Here is a 25183-nt window from a genome sequence, read left to right as displayed (position 1 = left end):
ACAGCTTGAAAGTTCCTAAAGTTTCTGACTCCACTATCACAGCAGGCAGTGTATTCCACACCCCAACCACACTCTGAGTAAAAAATCTACCTCGGATATCCCTTCTATATCTCCCACCATGAACTTTGTACTTATGCCCCCTAGTAACAGCTACATCCACCCGAGGAAATAATCTCTGCATGTCCGCTCTATCTATCCCCCTCATCATCTTATAAACCTCTATTAAGTCACCTGTCATCCTCCTCCACTCTAAAGAGAAAAGCCCTAGCTCCCTCAACCTTTTCTCATAAGACCTACCCTCCAAACCAGGCAGCATTCTGGTAAATCTCCTCTGCACCCTCTCCAATGCTTCCACATCCTTCTTATAGTGAGGTGACCAGAACTGCACACAATAATATGAGTAAAACAGGCGACAATGGAGAAAATAATGGGACTTAAGACGAGAAAAACTTGAGCACCTGATGGTTTGCATCCAGAATTTTAGAATAGGTTAAGAGAAACACAGCTGCAATCTTAATTATTACAAATCTCACTATATTCAGGAATTGTGCTTTTTAATTAGAAGCTTGCAAGCATCACTTTGTAAATGAAGAAGGGAGGGTGGGAGAGCCAAATAACTAACGACCCATCAGTTTAACATCAGTTGACGAGATCATCAGGTTTATTATTATTCATACCTTTGTTCTTTGTCGTTTATTATAGGTAAGAATAAATGTTCCTTCTTGGTGTGATAGGGTCCTGTGGAAATCTTACCCGGCAACCTATAATCGGTGTACTTCATATGGTGGGTATATCCATTTTTTTTTATCAATGATACAAATGGTGCCTTTGCAGCTTAGGGCAACAAAGCAAAGCTAGAAGGTAATTCCTATCCTGGTCAGGTATTGGTGAACAAAGTTGCGTCATCTGTTGGGGAGGATTTTCCAGCATCCATTCCCACCGTCACTGTGTTTTCTGACAGCAGAGGTGGTGGGACCTTCCAGCCCTGCCACTGTCCACAGCGTTTTACTTGCTTTGCCAACCTGCAGGGGGGTCACCTCAGATGGAACTGGAAGACCTCGCAGGCGGGATAAGGCAGAAAATTCATCTCATTTGGAAAATGTATTACGTTGGTGTTCCAAATTTGAATAGTGCTGCTTCTCTCTCCCAAATCAGCTGACACTGAGAAAATAGTCCACAAGCTTCCCTCCATCCATTTTTTATTACAAATAAACCTACTCATTGAATGTGGTTGCAGCTTGTCAGAACTTTTACAGTGGGCGCTGAGGTCAATTATGAGGTGAGTTGTTTAAATAATTGTGGATTTCCATCCAGCTTTGAGTGGGAACTAGGGCCGACTGAGAAGTGAACACTGTTAAAATTTTGTTTTTTATTCATTCACAGGAGGTAGGCTTCACTGGCTGGGCCAGTGTTTTCACAGGGGATTTTCACAGTAACATCATTGCAGTGTTAATGTAAGCCTACTTGTGACACTAATGAATAAACTTTAAACATTTATTGCTTATCCCTGAAGGCAGTTAAAAGTCAACCACATTGCTGTGGGTCTGGAATCACACGTGGACCAGACCATGTAAGGATGACCGATTTCCTGGTCATAACTGTTGCATCACATTACCGCCCTGTATCTGACATTTGATGTGACTCCAAAATTGGATAATGTTTTCTAAATAATCCTTAATGCGTTAAAAATTATGCTGATAACCAATTTAATATTGTCAATCGCATTTGCAATTTGGTGCATTTGCATTTATTGGAAACTACATACAATAATACATAGGGCCCTGTTCTTTGCAGACAGAAAGAACAAGTATACACATTGCACCTGTTTCAGTGAAACAAAATAAGGGACAGCTATTCACTGGTTCATTCCTCAGAGCAATTCCTTGACCAATCAGAGTCAAGCTGCTTGGTTTAAATTCCAACAATGCTTGGCAGCTAACTGTCAGTCAACTAGTGCATTCTTCATGGCAATGCCTCCCCAATCAGAGTCCACTTGCCAACCAAACAACATTCCCTTTTCATACAGTGTAAACTTATTGATTTCCCTTACTTTGTATTCTTGCAAATGTCCTGATGAGTGCAAGATGCAAAACTTTGACAGAATTTTTTTTTCAGGATTACTCAAGTTTCTGTACTACCAAATGACTTAATAATTCATTTCCACATCTTGATTCTCTTTTACTTTTCTGCAGGTTGCACGGATGATATCATGACAAGTGACCACTCACCCATCTTTTCCACATTTGAAATTGGGGTAACTTCCCAGTTTGTGTCTAAAAAAGGTAAAAAGTGCCAAGTGATACAGAGAACATGTTCACCAGTGGGGGCTTCCTGAATACCTCTACAAGTGGAGTATGACAGAATTAGTTGTGGGGGGGGCGTCTGGGTCACATTGTTGTGGGTTATACTTTGGTCTTTCATCTGGATACAAATTGAAATCAGAGTAATGGGATGAAAGATTCTTCAGCCTGAGGTAGCTTAGCACAAGTCCATGAACTCAGCTCCACTTATCTGCCCGTTCATCTATCTATCCTTGCCTTAAAAACAAGGTAGCCAGTTGAGGTAGCCTCAACTGCCCGATGTCCCATTCAGCGGGTGATCGTGATTCCCTCCAGTGGCAAATGGGGCTGATGAATCTCCCCCGAAACAAAAGCAGAAACTGCTGGAGACAATTATCTCCACAGATGCTGCCAGACGTACTGAGATTTTCCAGTATTTTATGTGTGTATTTCAGGTTTCCAGCATCCACAGTATTTTGCTTTCATTTAAATGAACACACACGTTTACCTAATCCCTTCGGATGATTTGGTGCCTTCATTCATTATAAAACCACTATATATATCACCCTTGTCCGATTAGTATTAAGTGGGGTATGGGATCACTGCAGCCAGTCAGCCAGACCCTGGGAGGAGGGGGGGGGGTGTTGTCGTGAAGTGCCAAGTGGGGTTGTTGCCACAAGAGCAGCCATTCTCATTGTTAGGCCCTTTCTGCCCCTCCCAAACTGGAGTGTGACTGATGGCTCAGTGACTCTGGTAAAATATGCTTGGCAGTGGGAAGCAGCCCTTAGCTTATCACATAAATGATTCAGTTTTATTGCGGTGCAATGGTGGGGTGCGGGGAGTGGTGGGCAGTGGGGAGGGGGAAGGGCTGTTCTCCACCTTCCATACTGCTGGTAAAATGATGACAGGAAGGTGGCTCACACTCCATCCTGTCCTTTCATCATTTTTTAACAGGATCCTCCTCCATGGCCTCCCATTGAGCACAGGTCAGGAGAGATTATATTACTGAATACTCTGTGCAGTTAGTATGAAATTGAGGGAAGGTATTATCATGCTTGGACAATACTGTGATGATACAGTGCCTTTATGAAATGTATTTGAGTCATGTTTCTGTGCAGGATTTTTTTAACAGTTTGTTCTCACATCGTTGCCTTTTAGTCTGTAACCCACAGCCTCTGTTGTTACTGCAGCAGTGTAATTGGCCTTAATTGCTCGAGTGTTTGTTTTAATCGAGACAAATGCTACTCTTTTATATTAGTGTTTTCTCCTGGGGTTTTGCAGACTGGAACTTGATTAGATTGAGTGACTGTAAAATCATGTGACTGGAGAAGCTAGCTTACGCAGAGAAATCAAACTCAGTTTGCTTCTTAGGATCTTTCGAGAGTCATTGGGCGGGATTTTATAGGCTCGCTGAGGCAAGACCAGAAATTCTTGCCCTAGGTCAAAGGAGATTTCCGCTATTGGGCCTCTGCCCATGCCGATTCCATGGCAAGTGAGATGGTGGGCTACTGACCACTGACTTTTATCTTGCTTTGGATTTTGAGACTGGGATCTACCAGGAAATGAGTCTCTTTTGAAATTCTGCTGTTTGGGGGTGGTTCTTTCTCAGGAGACTGCTGTATGAGAGTCAGAAAACAGGTGTCTCTCTGTATTTGTCCAGAGGGGTTAAAAATCTGGAAATGTAGCGCCTATGTGAGCATATGGGTCGACCAATCTATATGTAGATTGAAATCCCCCATAACTACGGCTGTCCCATTCCTGCACGCTGCACTTATTTGCACGTTAACAGCCCGCCCCACCTCCAGATCATTATGCGGGGGCCTATAGACGACACCCACCAGCGTCTTCCTCCCTTTGCTGTTCCTAATCTCTACCCACAACGATTCCGCTTTCTGCTCCTTGGCTCCAATATCATCCCTTGCTACCACCCTGATGCTATCCTTAATCAGCAGAGCTACACCCCCCCCCTTTTCCCTCCCGCCTATCCTTCCTAAACACTTGATACCCCTGGACATTCAGCTCCCAGTCCCTGTCACCTTGCAGCCATGTCTCTGTAATGGCCACCAGATCATATCCATTTGTGCTGATCTGCGCCACCAGCTCATCCACTTTATTCCGAATGCTTCGTGCATTCAGGTAAAGTGCCTTCTTCCCAGCCTTCACCTGGACCCTATTTGCCGTAACGCCACCAACCATACTCATGCCCCCTACTCCCTCTATTATTGGGACATCCTCGGCCTCTTCCCTTACCTGTACCCTCTCCTCAACTTTAGACCCCGTAATGTCACCTACCCTCGCACCCTCCCCCCCCAATTAGTTTAAAGCCCTGTCTACAGTCCTCTTTATTCGCCAGCACTCTGGTCCCAGCACGGTTCAGGCCCACCCCATCCCGCCCGAACAGGTCCCACCTACCCCAATACTGATGCCAATGCCCCATAAATTCAAACCCATTCCTCCCACACCAATCCCTGAGCCACCCATTCACTTCCTTAATCCTATCTACCCTACGCCCGTCTGCACTCGGTTCAGGCAGTAGCCCAGAGATAACTACTGCTGCGTCTGCTCTATCAAGCAATTCCTCTCAAGATGCCTCGCTATTTCCTCCTTGATGATGGATTCTAACATTTTACCTACAACAGACGTTAAACTAACCGGCCTATAATTCCCTGCCTTTTGCCTGGCACCCTTCTTAAACAACGGCGTAACATTAACTGCTTTCCAATCTTCCGGCACTTCCCCGGAATCCAGCGACGTCTGGAAAATAACCACCAAGGCATCCACTATTACCTCCGCCATTTCTTTCAGAACCCTCGGATGCATTCCATCCGGTCCTGGCGACTTGTCCACAATCAATCCCTCCAGTCTGTCGAGCACCTCCTCTCTAGTAACAGTAATGTCATTAAGACCCTCCAGTCCTACCACCTTTCCATCTCTAACACCCGGCAAATTATTCACGTCCTCCTCCGTGAAGACAGAAACAAAAAAGTTATTCAGGACCTCAGCCATATCCCCATCCCCTACCACTAAGTCCCCCTTCTCATCCTCTAAGGGACCAATGTTCACCCTAGCCAGCCTCTTCCTTTTTATATATTTATAAAAACTCTTGCTATCCTTTTTTATATTAAGCGCTAGCCCAGCTTCATAGTTTCTCCTACCCTTCTTTATCATCTTCTTTGTCAATCTTTGTTGACATTTAAACCTCTCCCAATCCTCTTCTCGCCCACTACTCTTAGCTACTCTAAATGCCTCCGCTTTTAATTTAACACTTTCCTTCACCTCCTTCGTTATCCACGGCTTATTACCTCTCCTCCTACGGTCCTTTTTGACCATCGGAATAAATTTCTGCTGAGCACCAAGAAAGATCTCCTTAAAGATCCTCCACTGCTCCTCAGCAGACCTACCTTCCAACGCGCTCCCCCAGTCCACATTCGCCAATTCTTCTCTCATCCTACCGTACTCCCCTCTGTTCAAACAAAGGATGCGCGTCCGGGAACCCACTTTCTCCTCCTCCATCTGCACCAGAAACTCCACCATACAATGATCACTCTCCCCAAGAGGTTCCTTCGCCGCAAGGTTCCTAATTCTACCCGCCTCATTACATAGCACCAGATCCAAGATAGCTCGCTCCCTCGTCGGCTCCAACACACACTGTTCCAGGAAACTATCCTGGCAGCATTCTGGAACTGAGCCACGACAGATCAGCCATGATCTTATTGAATGGCGGGGCAGGCTCGAAGGGCTAGATGGCCTACTCCTGCTCCTATTTCTTATGTTCTTATGTTCTTATATCTGTTTTGTGCTGATTCTCAAGAGGAATGTATGTCTATGAGAGTACTGTTTACATTAGAATAGTTGGATAGCTGTTAAGAATTATATTTTGTCATGTTTAAATATTTTAATTGCTAAGAAATGTTAATTCTTTTTGTTCTATTCAACTGTGTTCTTAAATAATGTTTGTTTCGATAAAAGCTTCCAAGTGGGTCAATCAAATCATACCTGGAGTGAAGTATTGCATGTTCATCATAATGCCAAAATTAAGAAAACATTAGGCTAATTTCATAGTATAGCTTGGGAGTTTCTGACCTGATCCCCAACAATACAGAGGTGAGCAACAAGGGTGGTTGCAGGTATTAGACATCAAGTAATGAGAAAGTATTAAAGGATATTAGGTTTGTCTTCCTTGGCCCCATAATTGATTACTTTCAAGATTGCAATGGAATTTACGAAGATAGGAATGATTTTAAAGAAGCACTAGTTAAAATTAGGAAATTATAATGGAAATCAGAGAGGTCTCGAATTACTGAGAATTACTCAAGACAAAAATGATGAAGTGACTATTAGATTTGGTTCTGCAGAAACAGAGAAATGAGTAATATGAAGAGTATACGGCCATTAACGATCCATGAGAAAAGTTAATGTTGCTGAAACCTCTCACTTACTTTTTAATTCTATATCTGACCATCGTAATCTTGGTCCAGAATTACATAATGCTGGTATTGGCCAAGATTTTTCCACTGGCTGGTATTTCCAATCCCACTGATCCCAGCTGCATAGGGTGTGATCACTGGGAAAACCCATTGACAGCGGCGGGACTGGAAGATTCCACCACTGGCAAACAGCGGATCACCTCTGCCCCCTGTAAGACACACTGCAGGACTGTGCAGAAAATCCCACCCATTGTTTCATTTTCCAGCATTTTCCAGTAATGACATGCATCGACTTGGTGGGCATATTACACACACACACACACACACACACACACACACACACACACACACACACACACACACACACACACACACACACACACACACTCCATGATGCCTATTTTTTAAGGCTAGTATGTATATGAAATGGTATAAGCTTGTGTACTGATGAGTTAGAGCAAGTAATTGCTGCTACTGAGATTTTTTCATGTTTAGTGAATTTTATATATTCTTTTTGTGTGCAGGCCCCTGTAACAGCTATGGACAGGCATGCATTGAGTTTGAAATGATCGAAGCCATCGTGAAGACAACATGCAAAACCAAGTTTTTCATTGAATTTCATTCCAGCTGTTTGGAAGGTTTGCATGCATTTAATACTTACATTTCAGCCAATTTACAGGACAATGTTATCCATTTAAGCGTCCCTAGTGGCTCAGTGACTTCAGCAACCACTCTGATACAGAACCCCCCACGCACAGAATCATAGATCATAGAATGCCTATAGTGCAGAAGGAGGCCGTTCAGCCCATCGAGTCTGCACTGACCACAATCCCATCCCATCCCCTGTCCCCTATCTCCATAACCCCATGCATTTACCTTAGCTAGCCCCCTGACACTAAGGGTCAATTTAACATGGCCAATCCATCTAACCTGCACGTCTTTGGACTGTGGGAGAAAACTGGAGCGCCTGGAGGAAACCCATGCAGACACAGGGAGAACATGCAAACTCCACACAGACAGTGACCCAAGCCGGGAATCAAACCTGGGTCCCTGGTGCTGTGAAGCAGCAGTTTTAACCACTGTGTCATCATGCTGTCCTCACCGTGACACTGCGCTGTCCTCAAAGACATATGATTCATGCTTCGTTTATGGTAAACTATCTGCGTCCAGAGTCACTACAATTGGCCTCAATGCCTCTGGGCAGAGGGAAAATTTTCTATCAGTTTTTTTTCCCCAGTTGATCACTTTTCACCACTGTTTGCTACCCAATGAAGTGTGTTGGTGAAAGGTGTAACAAAGTGAAAGGTGGGAAAGAGTGGATAGTCAGAAGCTTTTCCCTAGGGTGGAAGAATCAATCGCCGGGGGCACAGGTATAAGGTGCGAGGGGTAAGGATTAAAGGAAATGTACGAGGCAAGTTTTTTACACAGAGAGTGGTGGGTGCCTGGAACTCTCTGCCGGGGGAGGTAGTGGAAGCAGATATAATAGTGAGTTTTAAGGAGCATCTTGATAGTTACATGAATAGGATGGGAATAGAAGGATATGGTCCCTGGAATGTTAGGGGGTTTTACAGTGCAGGCTTTGCGGAGAGGAAAGGGATTGAGTTGGGGGGGGTGGTGGTTGAAGGGCCTGTTCCTTTGCTGTAATTTTCTTTGCTCTTTGCAAAGGAGAGGGTGCCAGGGAGCAGGGTTTGAAGAAGAGTCATGGATGGGTTTCTCACTGAAAGACATCCAGTGCCTGATCGAGGGACTGGGAAGCTGCTCAGAGCCATCCCCTCCCCTTACAAATGGCACCCCCTCATCCCTTCTCCACAACAACTACCATGAGACTCCATTCCCACCTGCCATCACTTACCTTTGACAGGGAATCCAGCAATGATGATAGGCTTTGGATGGGCGTCAAACTGCAGAAGCTACAGCCTCGCTGGTGACACTCAATAAAGATATAGTCCTCTGGCTAGTAGCGCTCATTGGGTGGGATATGTACCCCCCTCCCCTCACCCAACTCCCAGGGTCATTCATCTGGGGAAGGCCAACTGCTGTCCAGTTAAGTGCCTTCCCGGAAAGAGACCCTGTAGGCTGCTTGCTAGTTTTCCAGAACTCCAAGGTCTCAATTAAATGCTGCCCTTGGTGAGCAAGAGAGAAAGTGAAGGGGGAAGAGGTGGGTGGGGGTGAGGGGGGGAGAAGAAGCGGGCATAGGGGAGGTGTGGCAGGAGGGGTTAGTGAGTAGGCCGCAGGAAAGATTAGTGTAGACCACAAGGAACATGTAATGAGTGCTGCTGCATGTTGTGCACGACTCGTTACCAATTAATTAAAGTTCCCTGCATAACAAATTAGAATGTCTTTTAATTAAGCCTCTTGTCTAAATTGATTCTTGCTTTAAAGTCAGTCTCAATTCAACTGTTCAGTGGACAACTGCATCTAAATTGACTTATATAAAAAAATCAATGGCAGTGTAAGATCAGGGGGTAGTTTGGTTAACCCTTTCCATACAGTAGGTGTTAGCACGTTTCTGTCCATCTCTTGTGTTGTTAGAATCATAGAAATAGAATCCCTACAGTGCAGAAAGAGGCCATTTGGCCCATCGAGTCTGCACCGACCACAATCCCACCCAGGCCCTACCCCTTTATCCCTACATATCTATCCATTAATCCCTCTAACCTATGTATCTCAGGACACTAAGGGGCAATTTTTTAGCGTGGCCAATCAACCTAACCCACACATCTTTGGGTGTTGTAACAGCATCATTGAGTTCTGGATTTAACACAAATTGAGGCAACCAGAAAAGAATCCATACAGTCATATGAAAGAGGAATTTGTTCTGTATCAGGTTTAGAATCATTATAGTGGCAAAGTTTTTTTATTCAGAGAGTGTTGACAGTCTGGAATGCGCTGCCTGGGAGGAGGCGGGATGCCTCACATCCTTTAAGAAGTGCCTGGATGAGTACTTGGCACATCATAGCGTTCAAGGTCAAGGGTCAAGTGCTGGCAAATGGGATTAGGTGGGCAGATCAGGGCATTTCATTCGTCGGTGCAGGCTCGATGGGCCGAAGGGCCTCTTCTGCACTGTGTCTGTTTGTCTCAGTGCGTTTATTCCTTTGTAACAGTGACAGTTCTCATTGGGCAAAATCTTGTCCCAAGATCTTTAAAAACCTGACTCTGCCGTTTAAATGCACCTGAAGTGAATGCAGCAAAGAGATGCACACATGAGTAATTAGCGTATTATGTGCATGTGCAAAATCCCTTTTTGCAGCTTCATGACAAAGCTCTTACACAGCCAATTAGCCTAACAGAAAGAACATGCAAAGTCTTTTAGTAATGTGCACTTTTCCAAAATGTGACTTTGTCTCTGCAGAATTTAAGAAAAGTTTGGATAATGGTACCCAGTACTGCATTAAACATGGATTCCTGCGAGTTGAATGGGCTGCGCATCAGTTGCCAATGGTAGGTGATGGCATTTGTCTCACTGAAATTATAATGAACCGGAAATGCAACAAAACAGTCAGTTATGGTAAACTCGACAGGGTTTGAGAGCAGAGAATGTTCGAAAAACTCTGCAGGGCTGGCAGCACCTATAGAGAGAGAAAACAGAGTTAATGTTTCGAGTCTGCGTGACTCGTGTTTAGAGCTGAAGTGTGGGAAAAATATTGTGGATAATATGCTGTGTAAGAGGTGGGGTTAGGGGAGTATTGGGGGTTAGCTGAAACAGAGTAGAAGGTCAATGATTAATGGGAACTAGTGATAAAGAGGGAGCAAAACTTAAGGACAAGTGACAGATGGCCCAGTGGGGGAGGGTTACAACAAAAACGTTTGGGATATATAAAAACAAGATTAGGTGGAGAAGAAAGGTCACGGTCTAAAGTTGCTGAACTCAGTATGAATGCTGAGGGCTGTAAAATGCTAATCGGAAGATGAGGTGCTACTTCTCCAGTTTGCGTTGGGCTTCACTGGAGCATTACAGCAGGCCAAGGACGGACACATGGGCATGGGAGCGAGGTGCTGAGTTGGAATGGCAAGCAACAGGAAGGTCGGGGGTCATGTTTGTGGACGGAGTGAAGGTGTCCAGCAAAGCAGTCACCCAGTCTGCATGTAGCTCTCTTCAGCACAGGGGAGACCACACGTGGAAGCTGTGAATGTGGTGCGGTGAATGCAATAGATTGCCGCTGAGTCACTTGGACAAGTTTCAATTCCTTGGTCTGTGTGGAGTTTACTGACCAGAGCCAGAGCTTGCTAGAGGAACCACACATGGCTTTCTGTTGTAATCTGGAGAAAATCAACCTGACTGTTTCTCCTGATTCATCAACAGCGGCTTCGACCAGAAGAATTAAGATAGGAAAACCACTCTTCCATTTTCTGACCCGACTTAGCCCAGTTTCGGGCTGGTCACCTGGGAATTTTAATTTGCAAAAGCGAGACTGGGGAGACTGCTATGTTTAATAATAAGCTGGGCTCGTGCAAAAGCGAACATACTTTGCATTCATATACTCCAGCACAAACTGATCTCGGATTTAACTTTGCCCAGCCGTGCATTAACCTTTTTAAGAATAGTTCACTCCATTTAATTGTGACCTGGGAGGCGTGTCAGAACCTGAGGTAAGCAGAATATTGGCTTGATTGGAGTGAACCTAGAATTGTCACGTTGTATCACAGTTGCTGCACTTTGCGGCTTAATGGATTTAGTCATCGACTGGTGGTCATTTCTTACAACATGGGGGCTGACAATGCGCAGCCGACGAGATGGGGCAATGAAATGTCAGGCACATAGAATGACCAGCGCACACTTTGCACTTGATCCTGCTGGTGCACAGGAGATTCAAGGAAGCCTTTCATTGTGTTTGAAACGCATTATGGCTCCAATTGCCTTAAATTACCTGGCAATTTAGCTAAGTCCCACTATTTGGTGGACAGACATGGAATTGTGGGGGTGGGGGGTTTGGGAGGGGTTGGGGGTGCATGGCCAGAGGAGGAGGGGGGTGGGTTAAAGCAGGGCGTGGGAAAATTCCATTGTTATTAGTCTTTTTGAAACCAGCTACCGAAGCTATTTTTTTTGGCCAGGAGGTCTTGCTGAATGATAATTTTCTGGCTAATGCGACCAAAATGTCTACAGCAGCGGTCAGTCAAAGACTCAGGGATTAGGGGATGGACAGGTTTGATTAAACGTAAGATAAATTTGTGCTGGAGTATATGGTAAGGTATTTCATTGAGGACAACTCAAATTAAGTATAGCACATACTTGATGCAGAGTAAAATTGTTCTGTCAGATACATATGGATGAGATGTGGGTTAGATACAGAATAGAATTCCCTTTATTGGGACAAGTCTATTTCTGTTAACTTAACATCAATAGAATTCAAAATCTTTCCAATTCATCAGAGCCCTTTAGAAATTATAGAATGCAAAACCACGGATGTTATTTAAATTCTGATTCCACTTTTCGACTTATAATGAAAGGCTGATAGAGACAGGGATTTAGACACTGACTCAAAGCAAAGCCAGTCTAATTCCCAGATAATCTGTCATGACTATTTTAACCTTATTGAACTCTTTGCCATGTCTTACTGTTCAGTGTTGATATTTTTAATAGCTCTCTCCAATTCTGTCTGATATTGAATACTTGCAAGACCAACACCTCCTGCTAACCATCAAATCCACAGATGGATATGAATCCTATGGTAAGTTAAAGACAAGTTATCTTTCCAAAAGCAGAAAAGTTAAATATCACAAAGATATTTGGGAAAACACAAAAAATGGAAAGGTAGCAAATCATAAAAGTGTGTTTAATAACTCCAAGAGTTGGCTGTGAAGGAACCATGTTTTTATTGCACAAATGAATAACCAGGAGCCTGCATTCAACTCAACAGGTCCCAGCTGGGACTAAAAGGTTAATGGGCCCTCTCAGAGTCTTGCTTTATTTAGGGTTTAGAATACAAGCTCCATTTGATTGACTCATTACCAATCCCCAGGGAATTCATATTCAGTAAGGTCAACTGGGAGGTCAATTAATGATTCCCCATGCAGATCATGTGAGTTTTCACAGGATGAAATTGTTTACGGTCTGTTTGCAGGGGCAGTAAGGCGCACAAACAGTGGAACTGGTAGGCCCGAGGCTTGCCTGAAATGAGGCCTTAGGCACTATTGTAATAACTGACTGAACTGCTATTGTACCTCGCTCACCCATTGCAAGGTTTTCAATTTGTGGTCAGCAACAGCTCTAGTGGTTGTGGTGGTGGAGAAGGTGGGGCAGGAGACAGTGGCAGGTCAGGCAACACAACAAGGGGCCAATCATGGACAGGCAGTAACTTTCAGGTAAAATGAGGTGGAAAGTGCCCTTGACCAGAAAGTCTGGAAGATGTGCCAGTTAGGTTCATTGGGCCATGATAAATTCTCCCTCAGCATACACGGACAGGCTCTAGAGTGTGGTGGCTAGGGGATTTTCACAATGACTTCACTGAAGTGTTAATGTAAGCCTTCTTGTGGTGCTAATAAATAAATAACATAGAACATAGAACACTACAGCACAAACAGGCCCTTTGGCCCACAAGTTGCGCCGATCACATCTATACCTATCAAGCCATCGAACTATCTGTAACTCCCAATCCCATTAGATCCCATATACTCATCCAGAAACCTTAAACTAAATTCTTAATTGACCCATTGGACTCTAATTGTCATGAATTTCTCATCTGTTTGCATTAGGGGCCATATATCTAACTGGGTTCAGGCACAATAATCAATAGAAATTGGGAGCTTGTTGCTACATTATTCATCCACTAGTGTCCTTTCTCCTTAAAGTGAAAGCAGCAACAACAACACCAACATTATGTCCCATGCTCTACTATATTGAAGTTACACTTGAGATTCAACTGATATTTTGTCGGTGATGAATAGAATGCCTACAGTGCAGAAGGCCATTTGGTCCATTGAGCCTATACTGACCACAACCTCACCCAGGCCCTATTCTCGTAACCCCACACTTTCACCCTGTTAATCCCCCTGACGTTAGAGTCAATTTAGCATGGCCAGTCAACCTAACCTGCACATCTTTAGACTGTGGGAGGAAATTGGAGCACTGTGGTTTCTACGTGCTCTGTGAACGTTCTGTTTCTATCACCACTGTGCCCTCATGCTGTCCTAGAGAAAAGATATTCCACACTGTCACCTCCAGCCCCACTCTCGCTGTGACATTCTATCCTGCAAGAAGAGCTTCCAGTCCTGTGACCCAGCCGCTCTCTACCTCTTGGTCTCTGTATATGTCTTGGTTCTTCAGAGCAATTTTACAAATCTGCATTGCTCACGGGGAGCTCTGCTCAACAAAGGTCCTCGGAGTAGAAACTGAGCTCTGTTGCTCCCTCTTGTGGGGGTAAGATGGATAAAACAGAGGTGCATCCCAAGGACCGAAGTTATGCATATCACAGCAGCTTGAAAGACATCTGACTCAATATTGAATTGTGGCATTCTTCAGGCATCTAAAACAAGCATTGGGCTCCTTGTAAAGACTGATAAGGAGCCTAGACTCTGTCCTTGGAGTCGCGTGGGAAATTCAGTTGGCCCGAGCTGTACAAGCGGGAATTAGGGTCCACATTCTGCACATTGACCATTTCAGATACATCTTATGAAATCTATGCCTCCACTTTAAAATCCAGGCCAAAGTACCTGCTGCAGAGATACCTCTAACCAGTAGGTCTCAATCAAAACATTGACTCAACGAAAGATCTGATAACTGTACATAAATCTCTTATAATGCTACGTAAGAGCATGTATTATTCCATAAGACAAAGGAGCAGAATTTGGCCACTCGGACCATTGAGTCTGCTCTGCCATTCAATCATGGCTGATATTTTTCTCATCCCCATCCTTCAGCTTTTCCCCATAACCCCTGATCCCCTTATTAATCAAGAACCTATCTATCTCTGTCTTAAAGACACTTAATGACCTAGCATCCACAGCTTTCTGAGACAAAGAGTTACACAGATTCACCACTCTCTGGCTGAAGAAATATCTCATCTCTGTTTTAAAGGATTGTCCCTTTAGCCTGAGGTTGTGCCCTCTGGTTCTAGTTTTTCCTACTAGTGGAAACACCCTCTCCACATCCACTCTACCCAGACCTCGCAGGATCCTGTAAATTTCAATAAGATCCCCCCTCATCCTTCTAAACTCCAATGAGTATATACCCAAAGTCCTCAACCGTTCCTTGTACGACATACTCTTCATTCCAGGGATCATTCTTGTGAACCTCCTCGGGAGAATCCAACAGCTCATACTTTTCAGGAGGCTTACAATCTGACCTCTGTGCATTCCTGTTCCTTATTTGCAGGAGAGTGCTGTGTTGCTCTGAAGCCCCTGATTGGTAACACACCACAAAGATTTGAGACGGGTCTGTCCCACCTGGGTGATGAGTCTGGATCTATCCGTGTAACGATGAGGGTTGTTGTTCCTGCTGAACGTAAGCGAACTCGGGAACGTCTTTACGGTGAGTTCCTCAGTATATTCCATCACTGAGATTTTGGACTATTTCAGTGAAATGATAGCAATTGTCATCCATACATTCATTTCTTTCTGTTAATGTCTCAAAATCCAATGAATCATCTACACAGTGAACAATAATTAGATAGCTGACCTGTTTGCAATTTTGTTTTAAAAAAAGATCCACCAATTTGCCCTGGAGGTGATGTTCCGAATTATCTCTGCCCCCTTATATTCATGCTAAGAATGGCCTATCAGCCCATGGTGGACAATTACAAGTGTGAACACAGTAATGCTGCTAGTCGTTATCCCAGTAATGTCATCCTCAAATCCTTCCTTCCAACATAGTCATCTTGGATCCTCTTGTTCCCAATTTGGATTTGAGCAGACAGATAATCAAAGAATCCCTACAGTGCAGAAGGAGGCCATTCAGCCCATCAAGCCTGCACCAACAACAATCTCACCCAGGCCCTTTCCTCGTAATCCCATGCCTTTACCCTACTAAATCCCCTGACACTAAGGAGCAATTTATAATGGCCAATCCACCTAATCCATACATCATTGGAAAGTGGGAGGAAACCGGAGCACCCAGAGAAAACCCACACAGACAACGAGAGAACGTGCAAAACTCCACACAGTCACCTGAGGCTGGAATTAAAGTAGGTACAGTAAGAAGTCTCACAACACCAGGTTAGAGTCCAACCAGTTTATTTGATAGCAATCCCACAAGCTTTCGGAGATGGTGTCCCGTTGGAAGGTTGAACCTTCCACACACCTGACGAAGAGACACCGTTTCAGAAAGCTTGTGGGTTTACTATCAAATAAACTGGTTGGACTTAAACCTGGTGTTGTGAGACTTCTTACAGTCCAACACCGACATTTCTACATCACGGCTGGAATTAAACCAGGTCCCTGGCACTGAGAGGCAGCAATGCTAACCACTGTACCACCATGCTGCCCACATAACATCCAGCCACAAAACATCGGCAAAGGTTTGTTTCTGTAAATTTTCATAGATTGAGAACAGGGATAGGTTATTCCAACAGTTTTTCCACTGCTTGACAGAAGACTTAGTACTGTCTTCACAACCTATTGATACTTTTTCTCATAATTTGTAATAGAATGGATCAGTTCAGAAAGAGATGGAAACCGATTCCAAAAGGATAAATCCGTATCTTCCAAACCAATGCAGGAGAATGCTGGGTAAGCTGCTTGCTTTGCGGGGTCAGTCTTGGAAGAGAAATTTATAGTGACTTGCATGTTCTTTTCAGTTCAAAACTAAACGTGGCAGGGGCCTGGTATGGATAAGGGCCACGCGATTTGCGAAATACTGCAAATTTTGAAGGAAAATATGATTTTTTTCTCTTCTTTTAATGGAGTTCATGTGGCACATTGGGTCATGACCCTGCCTCAACCAGAGTATCAGGTTTGGACATCACTGCAGGTCCTGATGGCCAAGGAAGGTATGTTCATAATGTGGCCATGTAGGTTGACTATCAAGCTATAAATCCTTCCAATGTACCCACGATGGTCAGTAAGAGTGGGAGAATCTCCCGATCAGCCAATCTTGATGTGAAGTAGCACCCCCACCCTCCCCTACCCCTCAAATTGTATTCTCTGGCTTCAGGGTGGTGACCAAGAATCATAGAATCCTGCCATGCAGAAGGAGGCCATTTGGCTCATCGAGTCTGTACTGACCATAATCCCAGCCAGGCCCTATTCCCATAACCCCATGCACTTACCCTACCTAACCCACCTAACCCGCATATCTTTGGATTGTGAGAGGAAACCGGAGCATGCGGAGGAAACCCACACAGGCATGGGGAGTAAATTAAAAATTAAAGTTGATTTATTAGTCAAAAGTAAGGCTTACATTAACACTGCAATGAAGTTACTGTGAAATGCCCCTAGTCACCACAGCCCGGCGCCCATTCGGGTTAATGCACCTGAACAGCACATCTTTCAGAATGTGGGAGGAAACCAGAGCGACCAGAGGAAAAACCCATGCAGACACAGGGAGAACGTGCAAATTTCACACAGACAGTGATCCAAGGCAGGAATCGAACCCAAGGCCCTGACGTTGTGGGCAGCAGTGCTAACCACTGTGCCACCATGCCGTCCCGGGAAATTCAAGACGTGAGCATCCACTTCATCTTCTTCATGCCCCTCTAGATGCTGAAAGCCTTCTCAGTCTATCTTATATATCCATAGCCAGTTTTGCAGCTGGTGCCTCATTCTGGGCATAGTTTCAGACCATTTTTGTGCCATCTGGACAACACATGGGAAAACAGCTATTGCTTATGTAACGCCCAGGTGCTGAGCATCTGCAGGCTACTTGGTGACAGCGCCAACATCAGCAAAGCCCAATTCTGTCCTTACCCAGTATTCTAAAGTTGCCAACTGTGATTAAATGTATTCCTGGAAGTTTCATAGAATCCCCACAGTGCAGAAGGAAGCCATTCTGCACCAACCACAATCCCACCCAGGCCCTATCCCCACAACCCCCTGTATTTACCCTAGCTAGGTCCCCTGTCACAAAGGGTCAATTTAGCACAGCCAATCAACCTAACTCACACATCTTTGAACTGTGGGAGGAAACCAGAGCACCTGGAGGAAACCCATGCAGACATGGGGAGAATGTGCAAACTTCACATAGACAGTGACCCAAGCCAGGAATCGAACCCGGGTCCCTGGTGCTGTGAGGCAGCAGCGCTAACCACTGCGCCACTGTACCACCCTGTTTCATCCCATGAGTCACTCTCAGGTTCCTGCTAACACATCCATCCTTGTGACATGCTGCCCTCCTACATCAATAGGAAAGTAAAAGGACCCATGAGCCAACTGGGTGATGGTTGACTTGATTTTGATTTGATTTGATTTATTCTTGTCACATGTATTAACATACAGCAAAAGTATTGTTACTTGACCGCAATGCAGACAAAGCATACTGTTCAGACAGAGGGAAACAAGAGAGTGCAGAATGTAGTGTAACGGTCATAGCGAGGGTGTAGAGAAAGATCAACTTAATGCAAGGTAAGTCCACTCAAAATCCTGACAGCAGCAGGGAAGAAGTGGTTCTTGAGTCGGTTAGTACATGACCTCAGACTTTTGTATCTTTTTTCCGAAGGAAGAAGAAAGAATGTCCAGGGTGCGTGCGGTCCTTAATTATGCTACCTGCTTTGCTGAGGCAGGGGAAGTGTAGACAGAGTCAATGGATGGGAAGCTGGTTTGCATGATGGATTGGGCCAAAAGGACTTTTCCACCACCCCGCCCCCCCCGCTCCAAAATTTTCAATATATATGATTCGAAGAAAATGACAAAAGGATTATTTTTAATGGTTTTTATTGAGGGTTGCACACACATTGCTCTTCAATTCCTGCAGACTCCTGGCAAATCCTGGAGGGTTGAAAATACTACAATATTCCCACGTGGGCGCTCTCCAGTAGGGGTTAGGCGTAGGAACCCCAACCGTCATGTCTCAGTCCCTTCCCCACCACAGAGGCATCCAGGCTATTTGCAGTAGGGTTTATCCTGCTCTGCCAACATCAAACGGCTTTGTAGAAGCCAGGAATTAAATTGAGCTCTCTTATTTTGTCACACTGAAGAATATAAGAGCGTATGAGAGAATCCTGGGAGATCTTGTGAGAAGGTTTTGGCTCAAAGTTAAAATAGTTTGCATGGGAAAAAGAATGCTCTGGAAAGTAATTTTGTTTTTTGACTGTAAAGAATTACAGACAAGTCAGTAGGAAACTGGGATGGCACTTGTGATTTGAGCCCACGTGAGGGACAGCCAGGGAGTGGCTGACAATCTGACCATGTCTGAAACTGTTGAGGTATTTTCGTGGCGTTTGAACATTGGTCTGTTATTTCACAGAGGCAGCGGAAAAAAATTTGGCCAGAGTTCTACTTTGTCCGAAGTCCTCAGCTCGATGTTTTCCAATTGGCCTGATGATGGCACTTATCCTGGGAGTGCCGCCACGGGAATGAAAGGGAAGGCAAGCGAAGAGGCCATTCCGTCAAGGTACGTCGATCACCATCAGATTGGAGATTGGGTTGAAAGGGAGCCCTCACCTCTTTCCTTGCACATTGTCAGCTGGGGCCCTGGTGGAATGGATGGTGCGGGGGATTCACGCCTTGTTTGTCGGCCGAGACCAAATCCAACATCAAATAAGGAATCATTACCTTCTCTGTGGCACTCTTTGCGAATGTTTTTGGGCTGTCCCAGCTCAGTTCCTCGCCATCTTGAATTCATAGGGACATGCTGGAGAATATTTGGCAATAAAATTAACCGTATTATAGGACGGATGTCAGATGTAGGTTCTTTACCCAGAGGGTGGTGAGGGAATGGAATGCCCTGCCTGCTGCAGGTGTAGATGCGCCAAGTTTGGGGGTGTTTAAGAGGTCCGTGGATAGGTTTACGGATGGAAAGGGATTGTTTTAGGTTAGAGGGTCTTGGCTTTTTTCTTAATTGGTCGGTGCAACATCGAGGGCTGAAGGGCCTGTTCTGCGCTGTAATGTTCTATGTTCTATGTACTTTCATTCTCCTGACTAGCGATGGGGAACTGGAAATATGATTATGTTTATGAGATCAGGATTAAGGTACACAGTTGGAAGTGACCTCTACTTTGCTCTGTCTGATTTGAGAGTGCTTGCTTGGTGTTTGAAGTGAGAAGCCTTTCATTATCCAATACCACCACCGTACAATTCAGTGAGAATAAAACTGTAATTTAAAAAAAAGGTTAAAAGGTGGCACAATGATCTAAAATGACTGCTTAGGTATTGGTTTTAGCATTCTTCCAATGAGCCCTGTGCTGATTGATGGAGGGAGCAGAATGGATGTAACGGGGAGAATAGTTGCGGGGTGGGAGGGATGTGGCAAAGGCATTCTGCAAACGTCTAACAATCCTGGAGCTGTTTCTGTTTTCGGCTTGTCCTGTGTAATAAACTGCTCAGACTGTAGCCAGGAGAGCTCAGTGTCCTCATCTTTTATTGTACTGATTATTGAACCACAGAACCAGTAGTGGCTGAAAGATCATTACATGGAACACCCGTGACCTAGACAAACAGGCCTCTGAAAGTAATTACAGTTTCATTAAAACAAAACCACAGGAGGCTTTGCTGCATTGGCATATCCTTTTGCTATACACAGCGATTAGAAATATTCATCCGTTCTGGGGCCAGTACACCAAGCCCGTTCCAGATCCATAAATCACTTATTTTAACAAAGCTTTACAAATGACTTCTATTAATCCGTTCATTTTTCTTCCTTCTTCTCTCAAGGCACTGAGTCATACTGGACATAGTGCCATTTAATTATCCCTTTAACTTTTCTTTGTAATTTAGTTCGATGCATAGCACCTGTCTGATTTACCTTGTGTAGCCGCAGTGTCCAGAGGGTTCAGCTCGTGAAAGCCCTGAACGGTACCTTCATGGTTGTGCACACGTGCAGCTTTGATGTACGTTGGTGCCATTCAGCACCCATTCCTCATGAAGCAGCCTAGCCCAGTTAGCAGGCTGTCCGACCATGTCACACGCTCATGGCATTCACACCAGCTGCCTGTCAATCAAAGATGGAAAGTCCGGCCGATGTTATTTCCCCCTCCGAGCCCAGGGTGAACACAGTCATCAAGAAAGGTGACAGGTAACTGGCCATGTTGGGTTAACCCAACAGAGACTAAGGTCAGGCTGTGAAAAGTTCCTCAAATGTATTGTTTATTTATCAGTGTCATAAGTAGGCTTATATTAATACTGCAATGAAGTTACTGTGAAAATCCCCTAGTCGCCACACCCCGGTGCCTGTCTGGGGACACTGAGGGAGAATTTAACATGGTCAATTCACCCTAATCAGCATGTCTTTCAGACTCTGGGAGGAAATCAGAGTACTTGGAGGAAAGCCACACAGACACAGAGAGAACATGTAGGCGCCACACAGCCAGTGACCCAAGCCGGGAATTGAACCCAGGTTCCTGGCGTTGTGGGGCAGCTGTGCTAACCACTGTGCCGCCAAATCAAACAGAGCAATTTGACAATTGTGCCAGCAACAAAAAAAGCTTTATTTTCTCCATGAGCAAAGAGATTTCACCGTGTCCAGAACTGGTTTCATGATGAATAAATGCACACTGCACTTGCCTCCAAGGCTTGGGGCAGTGCCCGCACCATCCTTGGTCTTTTGGGGAGAAGTTGAGATGTGGCAATAGGTACAACTGCAAATCTTTATCCATATTGTGCATTCATTTGTGGACATGGGCATCCCTGGTTGGCCAGCATTTATTGCCCATCACTAATTGCCTCTGAAGGGCAGTTGAGAGTCAACCACATTGCAGTGGCTCTGGAATCACATGTAGGCCAGACCAGGTAAGAAAGGCAGATTTCCTTCGCTAAAGGACATTAGTGGACCGAATGGGTTTTTTTGACAATGGTTTCATGATCATCAATAGATTGTTAATTACAGAATGTTTTTTTAATTGAATTCAAATTCCACCATGGATTCGAACCCAGGTCCCCAGAACATTAGCTGATTTTCTGGATTAAAGATCTAGTGATAATACCACTAGGCCATTCGCACTGTAAGTACGTGTGCCCTCAGCATGTAGCCTCGTTACATGAGCAAGAGCTGTTTTTCCATGTGTTATCCAGATTGCCTGAAAATGCTGTGAAACTATGCCCAGAATGTGGCACTAGCTCCAAAAGTGGCTATGGATGTAAGATAGATTGAGAAGGCGTTCAGAATCTACAGAGGCATGAAGTGAATGCTGTTGTCTTGAATTTCCTGGGGTGGCACAATGACACACTGGTTATGGGGCACAGGAAGGGTTACTCAGGGCTGGTATTTTTGGATTGCTATGAATTGAACATTTCCGTGTATTGGAAACGGGTTTTGTTGGCAAGAATCCCTTTTCAGAGAACTTTAGTAGACATACATCCTCTTTCACTTTAAACTGTCTCGAACTGAGGGTAGTTGACGGCACGTTCAATCTCAATCTGACCTTTATTATTTTGTTTTCAGGATGAAACAAAGCAATGCAGCAGAAGATGACAGCCATTTGAACAGTTACAACAACCCAGCCTACTTTGTATTGGAAGGACTCCCATACCCCCAGTCTGGGGCAGGCGGTCAGGAAAATGCAGGAATTCCAGCGTCAAAAACTATCCCCAGGAACAGGCCACAACCTCTGCCTCCGACGTTGATGGAGAAACCAAGGGACCCATCCTTCCGCCACTTAAACAGTGAAGGCGGTTCTTCAGAGCACGAAAGTCCACGCAGTTCTTATGATCAGTCCCAGCACAACTTCTCCAAAGTGATGGAAGTTGAAATGCAGAACAACCCGCTTTATGCCAGTTCCGCAGACGTATGGGGCAAAGGTCACCAGGCCGCAGCAGCCAAAGGCAACCAAGAGCGGCACAAGAGTGCCACGTCACCCAGAGACTCCCAAGAATTCAAAGCCCCCGTTGCAGCGCCCAGTCGCTTCCCCAGGCCCCAGGTGGCGGGCAAAGGTGGGCCCCAGGCTTCACTGATCAACGAGGTCAAAGACAAAATCTCCGAAAGAAAGCCAGATGATCCCCACATGGCAAAGTCTTTGAGCGGTAAGGACCGCCAGTCCAACCGGTCTGAGCTCCCCCTTCCTGTTCGAGAACGGCCAACGGTGAGTCCCCGGTTGCCAGCTAGAAACAAAGGCCCAGACGTTCAGCCACGACCAACACGGATGGATGTACCTCCACCATTACCAGTCAAGAGCAGGACCATCGAGGCTGGGGTATGGAAATAAAAAATAAAACAGATCATTTTGATGTAATCCAGGGAATAAGCAATTCTTATTTTCACTCGGTGTTAAGAATTTATTTCTATAATGCCAACATAAACCAGCTTCCCAAACACCTTATTGGACAAATGTGTTGGACAGTCTGGTATTGAGATAAACAGACGAAATAATCTAAATTCCTAATTTATGATGAGTTAGTTAATCATAGAAACCCTGCAGTGCAGAAAGAGGCCATTTGGCCCATCCAGTTGGCACTGACCACAATCCCACCCAGGCCCTACCCTCTTATCCCTACATATTTAATGCGCTAATCCCTCTAACTTACACATCTCAGGATACTAAGGGACAACTTTAGCATGGCCAGTTAACCTAATCTGCGCATCTTTTTCGTTTGTTAATCTCATAAAAGATACTTTAAAAATGTAAGTCGTTTTCTGTGAGTGAGGTTTTCTGGCCAATCCTGCCTGTGGGACCTCTCGGTACCGCCAATGGCATCACCCCCACCGCGGATTCCCCGGCAGCAGAGGGTGCTAACAATGGGAAACTCCGGAGGGACTGGAAGATCCCACTGCCAACCGATGGCAGGCCATCTCCACCACCGCAGCACATGCTGTTGGGGGGGGGTGGGTGGGGAGGAGAATCCCACCCAATGATTCTATAGATGATGGTGAATGTTCGCTCCTGAATAAAAATAGTAAGCTTCCCTGACCTCCCACTAAAACTCACTCACCGTGGATTGGACAACGTTCGTGTTGCCTTCTCCCCTTCAGAATTTATGTGAAATGCACCAACCAAAAACTGGCACTGCATTAGACAGCCTCAGCCTAACTGCTGTGAGTATACACCAAAAGCTGTCCCAGTTATTCATAAATACAAAACAAAAAAGCAAAGCAATACATGCAAGTGAAAATGGAAATTCTCCTTCGTCTCCGAATGATTAAAATGTTCTTCTCTGTCTCCTCAGACCTTTGACAATCGCAGCAGCACTGGCATTCTCTCCGAGTTTCTGAAGCACTTTGGCCTGGATAAGTACGAAGCGGGTTTGATCGAGAACGGATGGGATAACTTGGAATATTGGAGGTAACGGCAGCGAAAGCGCTCAATTGATGCTGACAGCTGGACGGAATTCTCCGGCAGCGCTGGTCCAAAAACCAGCAGTTCCCACCCGACTATCAAAGGGTCTTCATGTTGTCCACAACCTGCCCGCTACAATTGCAGTGGCGGGCAGGGTGGGAGAATTCCGGCTATTTCTTTATCAGTATTTACACACACGAAGCCAATTGTTTATTATCTTGGTGAGCGTTGTCAAGCTGAAGAAGGGAGGGTGTGTGATGGAGTGCGGGAGATGGTGGATGAAGCTTAGCTTGTGTCTTATTCAGACTGTTGCTGCCCTGTAATTCAGCAACCAAAGGGCCGAATGGCCTCCTCCTACTACAACCTTCTATGTTTCTATGTAAGCTATGTAACATACCAATAGAGATTGGTGGTCTAAAACTCTCTTTGATCTGTGACGTGAAGCCATTGGAACTAGCTCAGTGGGCATCCAAGCTGCAGATAATGTAACAGAAGTTAGCGCTGAATTAGAAAAATGGTTAACTTACTTTCCTTTCACCAATGAGTTCAAATCCACTCCAGCCTTAGCTCTCCCACCAGAAATGCAGGCACCTTATCGACTTGTCTCCAACCCTCCCTCTGGGTCCCCTGTCCTGTGTGTGCTTACCCCAATGACTGCCACAGTTCCTGGGCATTCCCAAGCTACCATAATACAGCTCCTATATTCCCAACAGCTTCCACACCCACTGAGAGCAAAGGATCTCAGTTTGGGCCCAACATAGACCTAAAGGTGTAGATCTTCGAAAAGGCCAAATATGTTCTTTGTTCTTTTTTTAAGGGGCGTCTGGGCAAATATCTTCCTACTGTTGATCAGAAGTTTCTGGCAGGTCATGTTCAACCCAATCAGGCCAGAGTTCTCTAAAGAGCAAAGGATATTACAGCACAGGAACAGGCCTTTCGGCCCTCCAATCCTGCACCAACCATGCTGCCCCTATCCTTCCAGGGATCATATCCCTCTCTTTTCCCTCTGACAAACCCAGTAGCATCCCACGCTGTCCTCCACTCACAGCTCATCGGAGTAGGGAATTCTGCTCTAAGTGATCAACATGGCAGTGGGTCAAAGAACAAAGAACAACACAGCATGGGAAACAGGCCCTTCGGCCCAACGAGCCAGCGCTGCCATCTTAACAATGTGTTTTCCCTC

General features: G+C 45.1%; 1 protein-coding gene across 1 annotated transcript in view; it reads left to right on the top strand.

Annotated features, from left to right (window-relative positions):
- LOC145342364 (phosphatidylinositol 3,4,5-trisphosphate 5-phosphatase 2-like) overlaps positions 1–25183 on the top strand; it is a 107552-nt gene that overhangs the window by 79686 nt on the left and 2683 nt on the right. Inside the window, exons 18-27 of the mRNA XM_080187885.1 lie at positions 703–784; positions 2193–2282; positions 7231–7344; positions 10059–10147; positions 12288–12375; positions 15018–15173; positions 16288–16369; positions 19041–19187; positions 22173–22920; positions 23891–24006. Of these exons, the coding sequence (XP_080044011.1) occupies positions 703–784; positions 2193–2282; positions 7231–7344; positions 10059–10147; positions 12288–12375; positions 15018–15173; positions 16288–16369; positions 19041–19187; positions 22173–22920; positions 23891–24006 (1712 nt within the window). The remainder of the gene's footprint in view (positions 1–702; positions 785–2192; positions 2283–7230; positions 7345–10058; positions 10148–12287; positions 12376–15017; positions 15174–16287; positions 16370–19040; positions 19188–22172; positions 22921–23890; positions 24007–25183) is intronic.

The sequence above is a fragment of the Carcharhinus amblyrhynchos genome, chromosome 4 (genome assembly GCF_965287045.1).
Source record: "Carcharhinus amblyrhynchos chromosome 4, sCarAmb.v2.hapA, whole genome shotgun sequence".
Lineage (NCBI taxonomy): Eukaryota > Metazoa > Chordata > Chondrichthyes > Carcharhiniformes > Carcharhinidae > Carcharhinus > Carcharhinus amblyrhynchos.
This window is presented reverse-complemented; position numbering and strand designations above follow the sequence as displayed.